This window comes from Budorcas taxicolor, chromosome 14, assembly GCF_023091745.1.
Source record: "Budorcas taxicolor isolate Tak-1 chromosome 14, Takin1.1, whole genome shotgun sequence".
In the NCBI taxonomy this organism is placed as follows: Eukaryota; Metazoa; Chordata; class Mammalia; order Artiodactyla; family Bovidae; genus Budorcas; species Budorcas taxicolor.
Genome location: NC_068923.1, coordinates 14143232 through 14160105, shown reverse-complemented (window position 1 = coordinate 14160105; position 16874 = coordinate 14143232). Strand labels below are relative to the sequence as shown.

Sequence of the window (16874 nt, the reverse complement as noted above, 5' to 3'; positions counted from 1 at the left end):
GAATGGTTTGATCCTTTCAGGTCTTGCTTTTAGCTTTGGTAGGTGAAACCAGAATGGCATTTTACTTTTTTCTTCTTTTTCCTTTTTTGCCCGCATGGCTTGGCTTGCACGATCTCAGTTCCCCAACCAGATATTGAACCTGGGCCATGGCAGTGTGAACCTGGGATCCTCACCACTGGGCCCCTAGGGAACGCCCTAGTTTTACTTCTTTACTGAGTTGAAACCCTCCTGAGTGCCCTTCCCAGCGTGCTGAGAGTTGTGGTATTCCCCTGCTGCCAGGAGAGGCCCGTTCCTGGCTCATTGTGAGCCCCACGGATTGTTTCTGCTAATCATTTTGGGCAGTTCCTCCCCCTGGCCTTGGGTCATTTCTGGCCTCCTGCCTCCATCTGTGCAGCCAGCCACAGTGGGTGTTCTTCCCATGCTTTGTCTTTTTCCTCCCTTCTTCTTCATCTCTTGTCTGTGATGCAGCTGAGAGAGGTTCTTTGCTCTTAAGAATTAAGGCAGGTCTCGCTCACATAATCTTGACTTCCTTGCCTTAAGGTCTGTGCCCTTGACCCCATCTGCTAAGTCCCTTTTGCCAGCTAAGTAACATACTCATGTGCTGAGGATGCGGACATGGGCATCCTTGGGGACATGATTTTGCTGCCCCTGTGCTGGCCAGTAAATCAGCTGAGTGACTGGGGACCCTCTGCAGGCCTCTGAGGGTCTCCCTGGTACTGGACCCTGTGGACTCAAGCAAGACCCAGGCCTCCCGAGTTGTTCCTGGGCCTGCTCTGGGTGTCCTCAGCTGGACATGCCCTTCAGGTGATGAGCTGGCATGATCACAGGCTTTCCCACTCTTTGTTCCTGATGCCCATCAGCTTGAGAACTCTGGTTCCATGTGTTTCATTCAGTTTTTTAGTTGTTTGGGTTGAGGCGGCAAATAGGTCCATTCCTCCCAGGCAGGCTGGGAGCTGATGTCCCTTATGTTTGTGTTTGCTCCTGCTCGAGTTGGGTGTGCATGCTGCTGCTGCTGCTGCTAAGTTGCTTCAGTCGTGTCCGACTCTGTGCGACCCCATAGATGGCAGCCCACCAGGACCCCGTCCCTGGGATTCTCCAGTCAAGAACACTGGAGTGGGTTGCCATTTCCTTCTCCAATGCATGAAAGTGAAAAGTGAAAGAGAAGTCGCTCAGTCATGTCTGACTCTTAGCGACCCCATGGACTGCAGCCTACCAGGCTCCTCCGTCCATGGGATTTTTCAGGCAAGAGTACTGGAGTGGGGTGCCATTGGGTGTGCATGAGGTGAGGTGAGGTGAATTTGCTCAGTCGTGTCCGACTCTTTGTGACCCCATGGACTGTAGCCTACCAGCCTTCTCCGTCCATGGGATTCTCCAGGCAAGAATACTGGAGTGGGTTACCATTTCCTTCTCCAGGGGATCTTTCCAACCCAGGGATCGAACCCGGGTCTCCCGCATTGGAGGCAGACGCTTTAACCTCTGAGCCACCAGGGTGTGCATAGCTGTCTGCATTTGTATGAAGGATGCTCCAAACTGTGGAGCTGGAGCTGTTCAACCCATCTTCTCTGAGGCCATGGAGATGGGTGGCTGTGGCTTTTTACAGGCAAAGCCCCTGTGCCAGGAGCGGGCTGCGTGCTCATAACCCAGACTGGCCCAAGGATCTCAGGAAGCGGATTCCATGCGCAGGGGTGCCTGCCTCTGAGAAGAGTCCTGATGACTCTCTGTGGAGCCTGCGGCCAGCACCTTCATACCTGCCTGACAGTTATGGCATTTCCAGCCCTTCACGTGTGTGTGTGTGTGTGTGTGTATGTGTGTGTGTGTGTGTGTGGTGCCACCTCCTTTCTCTGCTGCTAATGGAATATGTGTTTTTATTTCTTGTTTTCCTTGTTATCTTTAGATGCTTTCCAGGAAAAGAGGGGAAACACCTTGCTGATGCCACCAGCTTCAAACCAGTCTTCTCCATCTGCTTTCTGTCTGCCTGGGATTCCTGGAAGTGTCTGGTCTGCTAATTTTATCTGTTCTTGTGTTCTAGCGCCCTTGTGGGCTTGTTCTTTTAAAACATGCATTTTTTCTGTCATTGCACTGAGGTTTTGGTGGGATGGGTGAATGCCTCGGACCAGGGTGCCTTCTCCATCTAGAGTTCTCACTTGTTGTAATCCCCGCACTCATCAGACACCTCTCACTGCTCCTTCCCATGTGGCTGCAGCCAAGTGAGTGTGTCCTCCTGCTCAGGAGCAGTTGGAGGCCTGTCTCCTTTGCTTCCTCTTCCTGCACCCTTTTTCGGATGGGCGGTGCCCAGGAATGAAGGTGGTGCCCAGAAAATAGAGGACCCCAGTGTGAGAAAGCAGTCCCGAACCGGTTGTCGGAGCCTGTGACCACATGGGGGAAGTGCAGAGGCACTTGCATATTCCATGGGCTTTATTCTTTGGGACCATCTGTTGCAAGTGGTGTTTTGAGACACATGATGTTTGAAAGTTGCAACTCTCAAATCCCGTGAGCTGTTTGGATGGTTGGTTTCAGACGCCAGAGAGCCCACCAGATCCCTGAGCTGCCTATCCATTCTTGTTCAGCCAGCAGGAAGTGGGGGGTCCTGGCCACGCAGTGACCGAGGCGGTTGTTCTTGGCCCTCGGGGAGGGGTGTCCCTCTCTGCACAGTCCGTCAGCAGCACAAGGCCTTATGTGCACAGAGTGAAGGAAGATGCTGTCAGTGGAGGTGGTGATCGCGCTTGGCCTGGCCCCCTCTGCAGGCCAGCCTGGACGAGCCCCTGCGGGCCAAGCACATGGCGGCGGGGCTGCCGGCTGCTGGGGTGGAGCAGGTACCGCCTGTCCTCTGCACACCACCCAGCCAGACTGTGGCAGAGACCCTTTCCCAGACGAACCCCTTCTGATCTTGTATTTTACGCAAATACACTAACTGCTCGTAAACTGAGGAGGCCAGTGAATTAATTGTTGCACGTCTGGTGACTCCAGGTCTGAAGAGAGGCGTCCATGTTCACACCAGGAGGCGAAAAGAAGCCGGAGCCACAGTGATGAGTGAGACCTACGTGAAGAGTGAGTGTGGCCCCTTGGCTGGCCTCCGCAGCATGCTGCGGATTTCTGAGTAAATGCACTTGGGAGGAGTGACGGCTGCTTGAACACACTTTCTTTAAGGTTTCACTAGAAAAGAAAAGGAAGCTCTTGTCTCTGCCGACGCTGGCTCAGTCTGGGGGGGCAGCATTTGCCTGACACAGTGGCTTTGTGCTCCGTGGGGGACAGTTGCTGTGCCTTCCTCCTTGCCTACAAAAGCCCCAGGACCAGTGTTCACTCTGACTGGCCTCTCTACCTGCCGCCAGGGCCAGCTCTTTGCCTAGGGCATGGTCCAGGGCGGAGTGTGGGCCAGAGGTCCTCCTGGAGTGGCTTCATGGGGCTGAGCCCACACTGCCTGCTTTTTATAGGAGCTCGGATCCAGCCGGGCTGGAGAGGCGGAGAAAACGCGGCCTGGGTTGGAAGTCAGGGTAAAAGTGGCCAGAGTGACCTCAGAGCAGGCAGCCAGTGGGTCCCAGAGGCCTCGGCCAGCACGGTGGATGGAGGGGGCGGTGTGTGCGCCTGAGGCTGCAGAGGCCGGGCCGGTGAGGCTGAGTCCTCAGAGGCTGAGCCAGGCGGTGGGCCGGGGCCGGGCCTGACCCTGCCATCGGACTTTGTCACTGTAGGGCTGTCCACCATCCTGCTGGACGCCATCACTGACAAGGACCCTCGGGTGCAGGAGCAGGTATGTGGCGCCCTGTGCGCCCTCGGAGAGTCACAGCCAGTGGAGGTGCTTAGCGCCTGTGAGGAGCACCTGCGGCTGCACGAAAAGGTATTGCTCCTCGCTCCTCGCGGATGGGGTGAGGCCTGCGGGGAGGGGCCTGTGGTGAGGGGTGGGACCTGTGGGCGGGGTTCGTGGTGAGAGGCGGGGTCTGTGGTGGGGCGGGGCCTTTGATGAGGGGTGGGGCCTGCAGGGCAGTGGCCCAGGTGGGTCTGAAGTATGCAGCCAGGCTGCTGTAGGTGGAAAGTCGCACTGGCAAGTCCAGGCCCCCTTGAGGCGGCAAGTCCAGTATAGGTGACCCACTCTGTCCTGTGGGTTGGTCCCGTTGTGGGGGACCGAGTGGTCGGCATTGTAGTGTCCAGTTGCCCTTGCGCAGGCCCAGTCCACCGTTCCTCTCATCTACCAGCTAGTGAGAGAGGGCCTGGGTCCCCGTGGTAAGCAGAATACGTGCTCGCATCTGGGACAGGGCGTCGCCCAGCAGGCCCTGGCCTCTGCTTCCTGCCCAACCATAGACTCCACTGGTCGGGCCCTGCTGAGACTGCACCAAAGGCTGTGCCAGCTCCGCCTCTCTTGGTCCCAGCTGCAGGGTTCTGTGACACTCCTATCTCTCTGTAGTGGGACATAATTTCAGTTTCCACAGTGCATAATTTAGGCTCATTCCTAGGAGTTAGACTTGAAGCCTCAAAAGACCATTTTTATTTGAGTGTTGGGCTCTCATCTGTCAGCTGCCATTTCAGGGTTGGACAGCTGAGTCCTGACGGGGGCCCTGGGCTCCTGAGCCAGTTTGATGACCCCTCTTCTCCAGCAGGGCCCCTTCCCGCCCTTGCCCCCACCCCGCCCCCACCCCCACCACTGTCCCAGTTTAAAGAGACCAGGGCTCATTCCTGAGCTTGGGGAGGAGCCATGAGAGACAAGTGAGTCCCGGTCCTTCCTCCACCATCTCTCTCTACAGCTAGCTCATCCATACCGGACGATGATCCTAAGGGCCATGGAGATAGTCGTGAGCAATCACATCGGCGAGCTGGACAAGGACATGGCCAGGGCCATCATCCTCCTGGCCTCCAATGAGATGACCAAAGTGAAGGTGTGGGGGATACCTGCCCTGGCCTGGCTGACCTGCCCCTGGTTGGGGCAGGGAGCTGTTTTCTTCCCCCGTGCATTGAGAACATGGGCTTGTGTCTGTCTGCCTCAGGTCTGGCCCATTGGTCCTATGTACTGACTGCCCTTGTGGGGTGGGGCGGGTCACCCCACCATCTCAGATGGAAACCAAAGTGGAAGGCAGTGCTCCCAAGCTCTCAAGGCGAATGTAGGAGCACCAGGGTATGCATGGGCTCGGGGCTCAGCCTGGGGCCCTGCTCACAGCAGCCCCAGAGCGTCCTGAACGCTGGCGGCCGGTCCTCCAATGGAACTGAAGGCAGAGTGTCCAGTTTTCCTCCTAGGCACCTTCAGGATGGGTGAGGTTTGCCTCCTTTGGTCAGCGTGTCAGTTGAGGTCTTTGGGGACAGGAGCTGGTCTCTGATTGGCAGCAAGCCGCCAGCAGCGTCCTGGTGGCGGTGGGGAGGCGGTTCATCAGCAGCGTGATGGAGGAGCTGCTGAGCAAGTTCCAGCCCGGGCTCCTGCCGCACCCCTGCACCATGCACACGCTCGCCAGCCTCTCCGTCTCCAATGGTAGGTGGCGGCCCCACCCCTCCGCCCACATGCTCAGAGGTTCTGAGGATGGCACCTCGGTTCCTTGGGTCCCAGTTGCTCCACCATGTGCCCCAGGCTGTGCAGAGAGAGCTCAAGGTGTGTGGCGGGGTGGGGATGGCCCTGGGCCTCTGTGACGTGCCCCTTCTTGCAGTGTTTGGCATGGTGCCCTTCCTGACGTCCATCCTCAGCACCATGCTGCCCATGCTGGGCGCAGCCAAGCACGACTCAATGAAAGTGGTGTTCTGCTGTGGTAAGACAGGGCCTCTGTGGGGTGATGGGTGGGTGTGGCCTGCCCACAGCTGGGGGGTTCTTTGTTGCCAGTGCTCCTTTGTGGGGGGCTGGGGGACCTTCAGGCTGCAGGAGGATGGTGGGACGATTAGAGGAAGGGTGATGCAGGTGGGGGCTAAGCGGGTACTGCTGCAGGTAGAGACCTGACCTCTGCTGTCTGGCGGCTTTTCTCTGCTGCTGGGGACCCCCCCACCAGAACCTTACGCTGTATTTCCCTGAGCCCTGGACACCTGATGGGGGGCAGGAGGAGACTGACCAGAGCTGCAGCTCCTTCCCACTTCTCTTCCTGCTTGCGCTGGCAGAGTGACATTTCCCTGGGTATCCTGGGAGTGGTCACTCTCCCACCCTCTGTGTGCCATGGGCAGCGCCTCATGGCATGACTCCTGATGGGCAGGAGGGCACTCCTGTAGGGGGGAGCAGAGGGTCTTGAAAGATGGGGCCTGAGGGAGCCTGGCCTCTTCTAGTGGCCTGCACACAGTTCTTGTCCCTCGGCTTCCTGGTGTCCCTAGTGTCCCCTCCAGTCTCAGGAAGACAGCTGCTACTGAGGGGAGGGAGAGGGAACACCTAGGCCCATGAGGCCCCATGAAGACAGGATCCCCTTTTTAAAATAGTTTATTTTTGGTTGTGGGCTTCCCAGGTGGCATTAGTGGTAAAGAACCCACCTGTAACTGTGGGTTTGATCCCTGGGTTGAGAAAATCCCCTGGAGGAGGGTACGGCAACCTACTCTAGCATTCTTGCCTGGAGAATCTCATGGCCAGAGGAGCCTGGTGGGCTACAGTCCATAGGGTCACAAAAAGTCAGACATGACTGAGCAACTTAGCATGCATGCATGCATGCATTTTTGGTTTTGCTGGGTCTTTGTTGCTGGCGAGGGCTTCCTCTAGTTGTGCAGAGTAGGGGCTACTCTGTTACGGTGGCTTCTCTTATTGTCGAACATGGACTCTAGGCACCCCAGCTTCAGTAGTTGTGGCACACAGGCTTAGTTCCCCCGAGACATGTGGTATCTTTCTGGACCAGGGATCAAACCCAAGTCCCCTGCATTGGAACACGGATTCTGAACCACTGGAGCACCAGGGAAGCCCTAAGGACCCTTTATAATCCCCAGCCCAGGCTGTTAGAGGTCCTGGGCTTCCACCCCCATGGCCAGGCTAGAGGGATGTGGTTAGGCTGTGGCCACACTGAGACAGGGGTTGAGAGGCTGGTAGCTGAGCAGAGAGTTGGTGTTTGCAGAGGAGTCCCAGTGAAGCTGCCTGTTCTGTGCACACCAGGGCACTTTCCTATCTGGGGCCTAGGGCTTTGGGCTGCAGCCCACCTGTTAATGGTGGCTTTGGGTTCAGGTTCCCCAGCTCTCAGGGACTCCAGGAAGAGCTCTAGCCCCTCAGAGCCCCCGCGTTCCCGTTCTCTCTGTTCCACGCCTTCCTCTTGAGGGCCCCTCCCACATGTGGGTGATAGCAGGCTGTTGGACTGAAACCCTCTTTGACCTGGTTTCTGCTGAAAAGGGAACTTGGAACAGGATCCCTGAGCAGCTGAGTGGGAATCACTGCTGAGCTCAGAGTGCAGGGGCAGGACACAGAGAGGACCGAGGCAGAGCTGGGGGGCGGGGGGCGAAGAGCGCCAAGGACAGTACTCATCCCGGCTGGGGGCACAGGAGGGACTGGGGAGAGCTGTGGGGGCTGGGGGAAAAGAGTGCCAAGGACAGCACTCATCCCAGCTGCGGGCACAGGAGGGACTGGGGAGAGCTGTGGGGGCTGGGGGAAAAGAGCACCAAGGACAGCACTCATCCTGGCCGGGAGGGAGAAGGAGAGCCTGTGTTGGAGCTGAGGGCTAGTCCCTGGCCCGGCAGCTGCCCTTGGAAGTGCTGGCATCGCTCCAGGACTTGCAGAGCCCTGTGCAGGAGGCCCTGCCCCTCACAGGCTGCAGGCCTATAGTGTTCACCTGGCTGCCATGTCGTGTGTGAAGGGCTGGTTGGGGCAGCAGACAATGCCTGCAGCCACCCTCTGGCTGAGGTGTGTGCTCCTCGCCACAGACAGTGCTTCAGGTCTGCAGTTGAGGGAAGCATGGTCCTACTCACTGGAGCGGCCTCAGTCAGGCCAGGAGGGTCCACGTCAGCCCATCCGTGGCCTGGTTGGGCCACAAGAAGACTGGGACCTCTTGTTCTTCCAGGCAGTCTCCGATTCTGGGTGGATTGTGTTCATTGTGCAGGAAGGTGGCCCAGGTGGGCCATGGGACCCAGAACAGGAGCGTGTGTGCACTAAGAGGTTCTTGTCCAGCTCGCAGGATGCTGCAGCCAGGCAGGGGGAGGGCGGGGAGGAGGGCCCCAGAGGTGGGTGGACAGGGCCCAGACAACAGGTGCTCAGCTGGCCTGCACACACTGCCAGCGCCGGCAGGCAGCCACAGCTCACCGCCCACCAGGCAGGTCCGATGAGAGAGGCAGCAGCAAAAGAAACAGGAAGGGAGACGGGGAAGCAGGCAGCTGAGGGAGGGGGAACAGGCAGGAAAGAAACAGGAAGGGAGACGGGGAAGCAGGCAGCTGAGGGAGGGGGGGAGACGGGGAAGCAGGCAGCTGAGGGGGGGGGGAGACGGGGAAGCAGGCAGCTGAGGGAGGGGGGGAGACGGGGAAGCAGGCAGCTGAGGGAGGGGGAACAGGCAGGAAATAAACAGGAAGGGAGACGGGGAAGCAGGCAGCTGAGGGAGGGAGGGAGACGGGGAAGCAGGCAGCTGAGGGAGGGGAAACAGGCAGGAAATAAACAGGAAGGGAGACGGGGAAGCAGGCAGCTGAGGGAGGGAGGGAGACGGGGAAGCAGGCAGCTGAGGGAGGGGGAACAGGCAGGAAATAAACAGGAAGGGAGACGGGGAAGCAGGCAGCTGAGGGAGGGGGAACAGGCAGGAAATAAACAGAAAGGGAGACGGGGAAGCAGGCAGCTGAGGGAGGGGAAACAGGCAGGAGAGGAGATCTGGTTGACATTTCACTGAAACGAGAGAAGATGCATTCATGAAACAGAAGCACTTTGCTCTGAAGAAGCTACGTTTGGACAATGCAATAAAGCTTTTGGGAATTACCAACATGATGAAGATGAAAGGTAGAAATGGAAGTGTTGAGGAAATCCTCTAGGAAATAGAGCCAAAAATGCAAGTATGCGGAAAACAGAAGAGAAAGAAAAGACTTAGCGAGTGAAGCTGTGAAGCCAGTCTTGGATGATCACCCTGGATGGAAGGAACAGAGAAAGCGGAGGAGGGGGCGGTGAGGTGGGAGCTGCCCCAGATGGAGAGGCCCTCCCCGCACCCACTTCGGGAAGCTTCCGCAGGGCAGGTGGTCAGGAGAAGGCCGAGGGCTTGCCTTCTGCTTGAGGGAGAGTGCTAGAAATTTCCAGCGGAAGGCACCACTGAGAGTCAGCTCCCTGCCCCGAGGCTCACTGAGCAGGAAGGTGTAGAGAGGCTCCTTGAGAAGCCAGGATCCGGAAGTGTGTGGCCTGTGTGGTAAGGCTGGGGGAGCTTCAGGATGTGTGGCAAGAAGTGTGGAGGTTGCCACAGTGACTTGGGCCTGGAGAACGAGGGGACTCCAACCCCAGACGGTCCTTAACTCAGAACACAGCTGGTCATGGAGGGAGTGGTGGGCTCGGAGCCACGAGGGTCTGGAGGGGTGGATGGAACAGGCTGGCCCCGGCCTGGGGTACGTGGGGAACACTGCGCACGTGTGTGGAGAGAGAGGCCCAAACCTGGTGTTTGCTTCTGGAATAAGGAAAAGCAGACTGGGGAGGGGCCTGAGTGGCTCGTTTACCTGAGGCACGTGTGTCCTTGATTAAAATCACAAACCTGATAAGAAACTCAGGGCGGGGGTGGTTCTATTTCTGACCATGTAATGTCCTGTTATCCTGAAAGCCCTTCCCACACAGGGTACCTCGAAGCCCTGGTCAGCTTGACCAAGCAGTCTGAGCAACTCAAGGAGCAAGAGTAGGGGGATGCAGGGGTTGGGGTGGCAGGCAGGGACCAGGGCCCACCTAAGCGGACCCCCTCCCCCGAAGGCACCCTCAGTGGGAGGACAACCAGACGCAGGCCTCCCGCTGTGGGCCCCGGGGGTAGGGGGGTCCTATATGCTCTCTGATTGCTTGTGATCGTAGCTGCCTTCCTGTAGGCAGAGGGCTGGGCTGCAAAGCCTAAGCTGAGAAAGTAGCCTTGCAAGTGGTCCTGTCAGTCAAGATCCTGGGGGTGGGCTCTGGCCTTGGGGCCAGCTGTGAGCCAACACCGCTGCCAGCCATCTGGTTCTCATCTGCTCCACTGCACAGGCCTCAGTGGGGCTGCGTGGCCAGGTCCTGGCCTCTGACTCTTTGTGGTCCCATTGTCTCCCTTGACCCACAGTCTAGGCCCTGCTGACCACTCACAGGTCTACACCTAAGTGGGTCCCCCGGCTTCCCTGCCTGGGCATCCACAGCACTGTCCCTTGCATGGATAGAGCCCCGCCCAGGCTGGTGTTCCCCACCTTCAGCACCGCACCCCCACCCAGGCTCACATACCGGGTCTTCCTGCATGTGTCCTGGGGGTCCTATGCCATCTTGGACAGCAGCCCTTGAAAGCATGTGGTATGTGTGTCCGTGAGGGGAGAGGTGGGCACCACAGACCAGAGCAGGCAGGTGTGGTGGCCTGGTGGCATTTGGGAGAGGTTGGTCATGTATTGATATCCACTGTGACACAGGGCCACAAATCGGGATTAAGACAATGGGGCTGTCTTCTACAGCTTAGAAGGCCAGTGTCTGAGAGCAGACTGTTGGCAGGGCCGCTCACCTTCTGTGACTCTGGACAGAGTCCTTCCAGGCTCCCCTGGTGTCTGGAGGTGCCTCTCAATCTGGGCTTGAGGCCACATTACTGCGCTGTCTGCCTCCGTCATCAATATGTCTGTCTACTTATGAGGAAAGGGTCCTGGTGGGTCAGGGCCCACACCACCCCACCCCACCCCACCCCACCCCACCCCACCCCGCCGTGACCTTGTCTTAACTTAGTGTATCTGCAGAGACTGAATTTCTAGAAAAGTCATGTTCCAGGTTCTGGGAAGGGCAAGAGTCAGGGAACCCTTCACTCCCGCCCCACCCAGTAGTCCTGAGCCTGGCCGGGGTGCTCAGGAGGGTGTCTCACAGGCGGGCATGGGATGTTAGAGGGGTTGCGTGAGAGCCAGCGTGACCATGCCTGCTGCTTCACCGCTGGGGTCACCGCAGCTCTGCAGCGCTTCAGTGAGAGCACCCTGGAGTACCTGGCCAACCTGGATCAGGCCCCAGACCCCACAGTCAGAAAGGACGCCTTTGCCTCAGACATCTCTGGTGCTTACGACATCCTTTTCCACCAGTGGCTACAGAGCCGGGAAGCGAAGGTACGCTCTGTGGGTGGGGACTGGTGGCCGCACCTGCTGGCCACCCTCTCCCTCCCCAGCCTGGAGGTCCTGCCACAGACCCCTGGGCCCTCTGCCATCCCGCAGGATCTCGGTAGAGATTTGTGTCCATCCGCCCACGCCAAGCCTTGTGTTGTGGGTCTCCCCTGCAGGTCCTCGCAGCGTTGGGCTGCTTTGCTGAGGCCCCACCCCCACCTTGGGGCCTCCACGCATTAGGGAGGTGCCTGGCTGCTCCTACTTCTCCCCAGGCCCACTCCCTCCGCCTCGTAGGAGCCTCTGCTCTAGGTCCGTGGTGGAGGATTCCTTGCCCTTGTGCCCCCACCACTGACCGGTGTCCCTGCCCCCTCTAGCTGCGGCTCGCAGTGGTGGAGGCCCTGGGGCCCATGAGCCACCTGCTCCCCAGTGAGAAGCTGGAGGAGCAGCTCCCCAAGCTGCTGCCCGGCGTGCTCGCCCTCTACAAGAAGCACGCCGAGACCGTCCACGTGTCCAAGGTGTGCACAGTGTGGCTGCGGGCCTCCGTGGCTGAGGCCTTGGTGGGCTGTCGGCCTCAGCGAGGACTGCAGGCAGAGCTGGAGAGCCAGGCCCCTGGCCTCACGGGGCCCCCTTCCTGGCACCGCTCCCTCCTCGCTCCAGCCCCAGGGTGGTGTCCTGCTGGGAGGCTCTCCTAGCCAGGTGGGATGGGGCTGGGGGCAAGGAGATCCTGACAGGCCGCTCCTCCCTGCAGAGCCTCGGCCAGATCCTGGAGGCAGCCGTGAGCGTGGGCAGCCGCACTCTGGACGTCCAGCTTGACTCTCTCCTTGCCGCTCTGCACACTCAGGTGGGCTGGTGGAGGGGGTTGTGAGCAGGCTGGGGCCAGGCGCTGTGCTCCTGCTATGGGGGTGCCTGCTGAGGGGCCCAGGGAGCAAGACTCAGGGCGGGGATCCAGCCAGGTGGACCTCTGCGGGCTTCCCGAGTCATCTGGGTGCGGCCTGTGGGGGTACACTGACTCGGGCAGTGGGGCACCGGACAGCCCTACATGCAGGGGCAGGAGGGGGGGAGGCGGCCAGCAGGGCAGGGGGAGCGTCTGTGCTGCCTGCAGGTCCCCGAGGGTCAGGGCTCAGGCGGAGCAAAGGAGCCGCCTTGGCAGCTGAGGCCGGCAAGGGGAGAGCCCAAAGCTTCTGCTGGAGAAAGGGCCTCAGGGGGCTCCTCAGCCGTAATGAGCCTGAAAAATTATGAAGTGGATAGATGCCTAGAAAAATCTTAAAAATGTCACAATTGGTAGAAGAGAAATAGAAAATTTGACTAAACCAGTAAAGAAATGGAGACTACATTCCAGGCCCTTCCTTTCTGACAGCAAACCCGGGACCCAGTGCTGTTCAGGTTGCCTCTTCCAGACTTTTGAGGGATAGCCCATTTCCACCTCACACAGGTGGGCTTGGAAATGAGAAAAGGATCTGGAGCTGCCTGACAGGTTCTGTGGGGCTGGTCTTGACTCCAAGTCAGGACCACACAGAGAAGTCTGGGCGCCCGCGGGTGAGCTGGCATGAGGATCTGTGCGGAGGAGAGTTGGCTGCCCACCCTGTACTCGCTGCACACAGGGCCCAGTGGGAGGGGCTGTGGGAAGGTTCTCTCTGATCTCAGCGATGCAGAAAAAGCTTTTGAAGAAGTTCAGCACCTATTTGTCATTGAAACTCTTAGCAACCAGGATGGGAAAGGAACTTCTCTTACTTGGTAAATTTTAAATACCTGACCCATCAGCATGCATCATACATGTGATGGATACAGTTTGCATCACAATGGATAGAAGTGACCACCTTCCCTTAGCGTCCAGAGCAGGAAGGGGCCCCAGTCACTTGTCAGCAGGGGTTGGGGTGAATTCTGTGAGGAGAGAAGCAGAAAGGAAGGATCCAGGACAGACCTGTGGTTTGCCTTCGCCCGGCCGCCTGCCCACCCTTCGTCCTAGCGGGCCGCTGCTCCCCATGCTCAGCGAGGTGGCACAGCCCTTTGGGCAGGGCTGCCTGTTGTGGGCCCTGCCATGTCTGCTCCTAGCAGGTATTTGTTCTGGATAGTCAAAGCACTCATTTAGAAGCTCATTCATACAAGAACTAAATCTATTTACAAGTCCTAGAACTCTGTTCAGCAAGGCTGCCAGTTACAAGACCAACCTGTAAAAATCAAGAGTGTTTCTCCCCATCAGTGGTGACCAGCTAGAAAGTACCAAAAAAAAAGGTGTTTACAATAACAACAGAAACTTAATTGTAAAGTATCTGGGAATTAACCTAGCGAAGAATGCCTAAGATCTCTGTGGAGAAAAAGTTTACAACTTGGGAAAAAAGTGAGGAAAAAAAGAGAGATGGAGTATTATTTACTTAATACAAATTGATGGCCTGAAACTAAAAACTGTAATCTGTGGGGAGGGGGGCGGGGTTTAAAAGGGGAATATTTGTGGAAAAGCTGAGAAGCTAGAAAAGTGTGCTCTTTCCTTTTCTTAGTGCTTTCCATTCACATCTTGTTTTTCTGTTGATTTTAGGGTGTTTTTTTTTCATATTGGTCTGTAGCAGTTATTTACAGTCTTGTGTCATGTATGTAGATATTTGTTTCTGTTTTGTTGTTATCTGTGGCTCTGTTTAAGATTTTTTTTGCCATGGAACATTAGTTAAGTTTTTAAAGCCATCATTTATCTTTCTTTATACAGTCCAGGTTTTGCTGTACTTATAAAAGTATACTTCCTATTCTGCAGTGAGTTTTTAGGTTCTCTCACTTCCTCTATGGAGAAGGCAATGGCACCCCACTGCAGTACTCTTGCCTGGAAAATCCCATGGATGGAGGAGCCTGGTAGGCCGCAGTCCATGGGGTCGCTAAGAGTCGGATAGGACTGAGCAACTTCACTTTCACTTTTCACTTTCATGCATTGGAGAAGGAAATGGCAACCCACTCCAATGTTCTAGCCTGGAGAATCCCAGGGACGGGGGAGCCTGGTGGGCTGCCGTCTATGGTCACACAGAGTCGGACACGACTGAAGTGACTTAGCAGCAGCAGCAGCGTTTCCCCTATACTGTTTAATCATCTGGAGTGTATTTTAGAGGAAGAGTGAAAAGCTAGTTTTATCTTTTCTCAAGGTGACTGCCCTCGTCACTAGTTATCTCTCTGATCTATCACCTTTTAATCGATCACTGCAAACCTTAGCACCTGGACGCAGCAGCGGTTTGTGCTCCAGTCACTGTGGAGTTCTGAGCACCTCACGCATCTTCCGCAGGCTCCCTGGGGTGGGCCAGAGTGTCTGCTTCCAAGCTGCTCCCTCGCTGGCCCCAGGCCCTGGTGGGAGGTGCTCCGTGGGTCACTGAGTGACCCCGGGAGCAGGCAGCAGGGCCCTGGGGACCTGGAGCCAGCCTGGTGGCTCTGCCCGCATCTGCTCCACCTGCTCCGGTCCCCTGGGAACTGGCAGGGCCAGGCTGAGGTGGCGCCTGTGGCCCCTGCACCATGTCTCCCTCCTGGTTGGGATGCTGGGCTTTCCCAAGGGTCCCCTCAGAGCCCTGCAGGTCCTTTCTTGTGACCTTGGGGGCCGAGTGGGGACGGGGACGCCACCCAAAGCTCAGCCCCAGAGTGTTGCCCACAGAGGTGCAGTGGGGCCCAGGGGCACAGCTGCATGCAACCTCTGCCTGCACCCCTGCCAGGGCAGCTCCCTTTCTTTCTCAGTTTGAATGGACAGACTCCAGCACTTTCTGTGCTCACGTGTGCTGCCGGAGAAAGTGGGGAGCTGTCCCCTTCCTCATCAGGAAGTGTGTCTGGGGAGTTTGTTCACCTGGCTGCCAGTGGGTGGGGTGGGGTATAGGAGGAGGGCCAGCTGTGCATCACTCAGGGCCTGAGAGCATGTCTGGGCACAGGCAGGGGTTCCTCACCCAGGTGAGCGCGCCCAAGGACCTGCAGCTTCCTGGAAGCTTGAGATGTCCCTCTCCAGCCCCACCAGCTGCTAACTGTCTTCTGTCCTGGACAGATCTGCGTGCCTGTGGAGTCATCCAGCCCGCTGGTGATGAGCAACCAGAAGGAGGTGCTGCGCTGCTTCACGGTGCTGGGTATGCAGGCGGAGCCCTTGGTCTCATCAGGGGGCTCACCGCCCTGAGCATCTGTCCTCCTCGCTGGGCCTGGGGGGGTGCAGGCAACCAGCAGGGAGCAAGACAGTCTTGATGAGCACTTGCCCGCAGCCTGCTACTCGCCGGACCGCCTGCTGGCCTTCCTGCTGCCCAAGCTGGACACCAGCAACGAGAGGACCCGTGTGGGCACCCTGCAGGTCCTGAGGCACATCATCAACGCGGCGGGTGAGTGCCTTGTGGAACGGAGATGGGATAGGCCTGCCTTGTCCATTTTTGGGATGAAGAGCATTTTGCTTTGAGTTCTTGAAATACTTTCCCCAACTTTCTATTTCACAAAATTCCCTGCTTTTTGAAGAGTTGCAGCAGTGGTGCTCGCCTGCCTGCCAGCAGGTTGTCCGTCTGATGTTTGCCCTCGGCAGGGGCTGTAGTCGGCGGGCCGTGGCGCCTCGGCGTGGGAGGCTGGTGGCTGAGTCCTGCCGACCCCCCCCCACCTGCAGCCATCCGCGGCAGCGGTCCCTCAGTGTGGAGGCCTGGCCATGGGCACAGCTCACTCCGCTGTTTCTTAGACATGGACCTTGGGAAGAGTGGAGGCCAGTTCTGTGGAAAGTCCTTGGTTTCCATGTGTCTGAAGATTTCCTCACAACTGGATAGGAGAGTTCAGGTTTCTTGCTTTTAAGTAGTTTTAATCAGCAATAAGCCTGAATGGTTTTCACACCTGAATTTGTGTGTGTGTGTGTGTGAGTCTTGGTTGCTTAACAGTGGCCGTGACCACATCAGGCCTTCAGGTTGGAGCCAGGAGCAGGGAGTGGTGCTAAGATTCTGATGACCCTGGAGGTGCCCTCACCCCACATGAACCTGGGACCCCTGACTCAGCTCTGCTGCCCTGAACTTCTAACTTCCTCACTTCTTAATTGGATAAAATAATGTCATTTGCTGAAAAAAGTCATTTTTCCCTCAGAGAGAGATAGGTGGGCCTGTGCTTAGGTGGTCTTCTCCTCCCCCCACGCAGAGGGCCGCACTGAGGCCAGAGCCCCGCAGCACATGCTGCCCGGCCTCTGCCCACCGGCAGACAGGCTGAGCCCCCTGTTGGTTTCTTGCAGCTGCTCAGATGGAAGTTAAGAAACCCTTCATTCTTTCCTCCATGAAGCTCCCTCTTCTGGACACCAACAACAAGGTGGGTCAGTGGGCAGCGCACAGCGGCAGGCGGTACGGCCACCGCTGACAGGCAGCTGCCGCCTCAGCACACCAGGCCTCGGCAGGCGCGTGCAGGCCTGGGTGTCTGCTGAGCTGCTTGTCTGGGCCCCCGGCTTCCTCCTGATGCGTTAACCAGGTGTGAAGCTAGGAAGCAGTCCTCAAGACCACCCTGGGGCTTGATCGTTCTATAGAAGAACTCCCAGAACTCAAGAGCCGTTATACCAAAAAGACCTACGTGAGCATCAGCCACAGAGACGCTCATGGGGCGGCCTGGGCTCTCACTTGGAGCCCCCGTCCTGGCCCTGTGGAGCCGTGGGCAGCGCTGTGCTGGCTCACATGGAGGGCTGCCCAGGGAAGCCCCAGCCTTGTGTCGGGGGTCTCTGTCAGACCTCCATCATGCAGATCTCGGCATCCAGCCCTTCGGGTGGCCTGATGTCCCACCCGAGTCACAGGGCTAGACGACTTGGTGCAGCA

General features: G+C 57.8%; 1 protein-coding gene across 3 annotated transcripts in view; it reads left to right on the top strand.

Moving 5' to 3' along the window:
- MROH1 (maestro heat like repeat family member 1) overlaps positions 1-16874 on the top strand; it is a 52010-nt gene that overhangs the window by 12133 nt on the left and 23003 nt on the right. For 2 of the 3 annotated variants that reach the window (XM_052651507.1, XM_052651506.1), the window contains exons 2-13: positions 1895-1997; positions 2968-3048; positions 3687-3832; positions 4734-4865; positions 5287-5449; positions 5622-5720; positions 10967-11118; positions 11487-11627; positions 11861-11953; positions 15110-15188; positions 15318-15431; positions 16307-16380. In XM_052651507.1, coding sequence (XP_052507467.1) covers positions 3027-3048; positions 3687-3832; positions 4734-4865; positions 5287-5449; positions 5622-5720; positions 10967-11118; positions 11487-11627; positions 11861-11953; positions 15110-15188; positions 15318-15431; positions 16307-16380 — 1215 coding nt within the window. In that variant the 5' untranslated portion in view covers positions 1895-1997; positions 2968-3026. The remainder of the gene's footprint in view (positions 1-1894; positions 1998-2967; positions 3049-3686; positions 3833-4733; positions 4866-5286; positions 5450-5621; positions 5721-10966; positions 11119-11486; positions 11628-11860; positions 11954-15109; positions 15189-15317; positions 15432-16306; positions 16381-16874) is intronic. The other variant, XM_052651508.1, reaches the window with a different exon arrangement.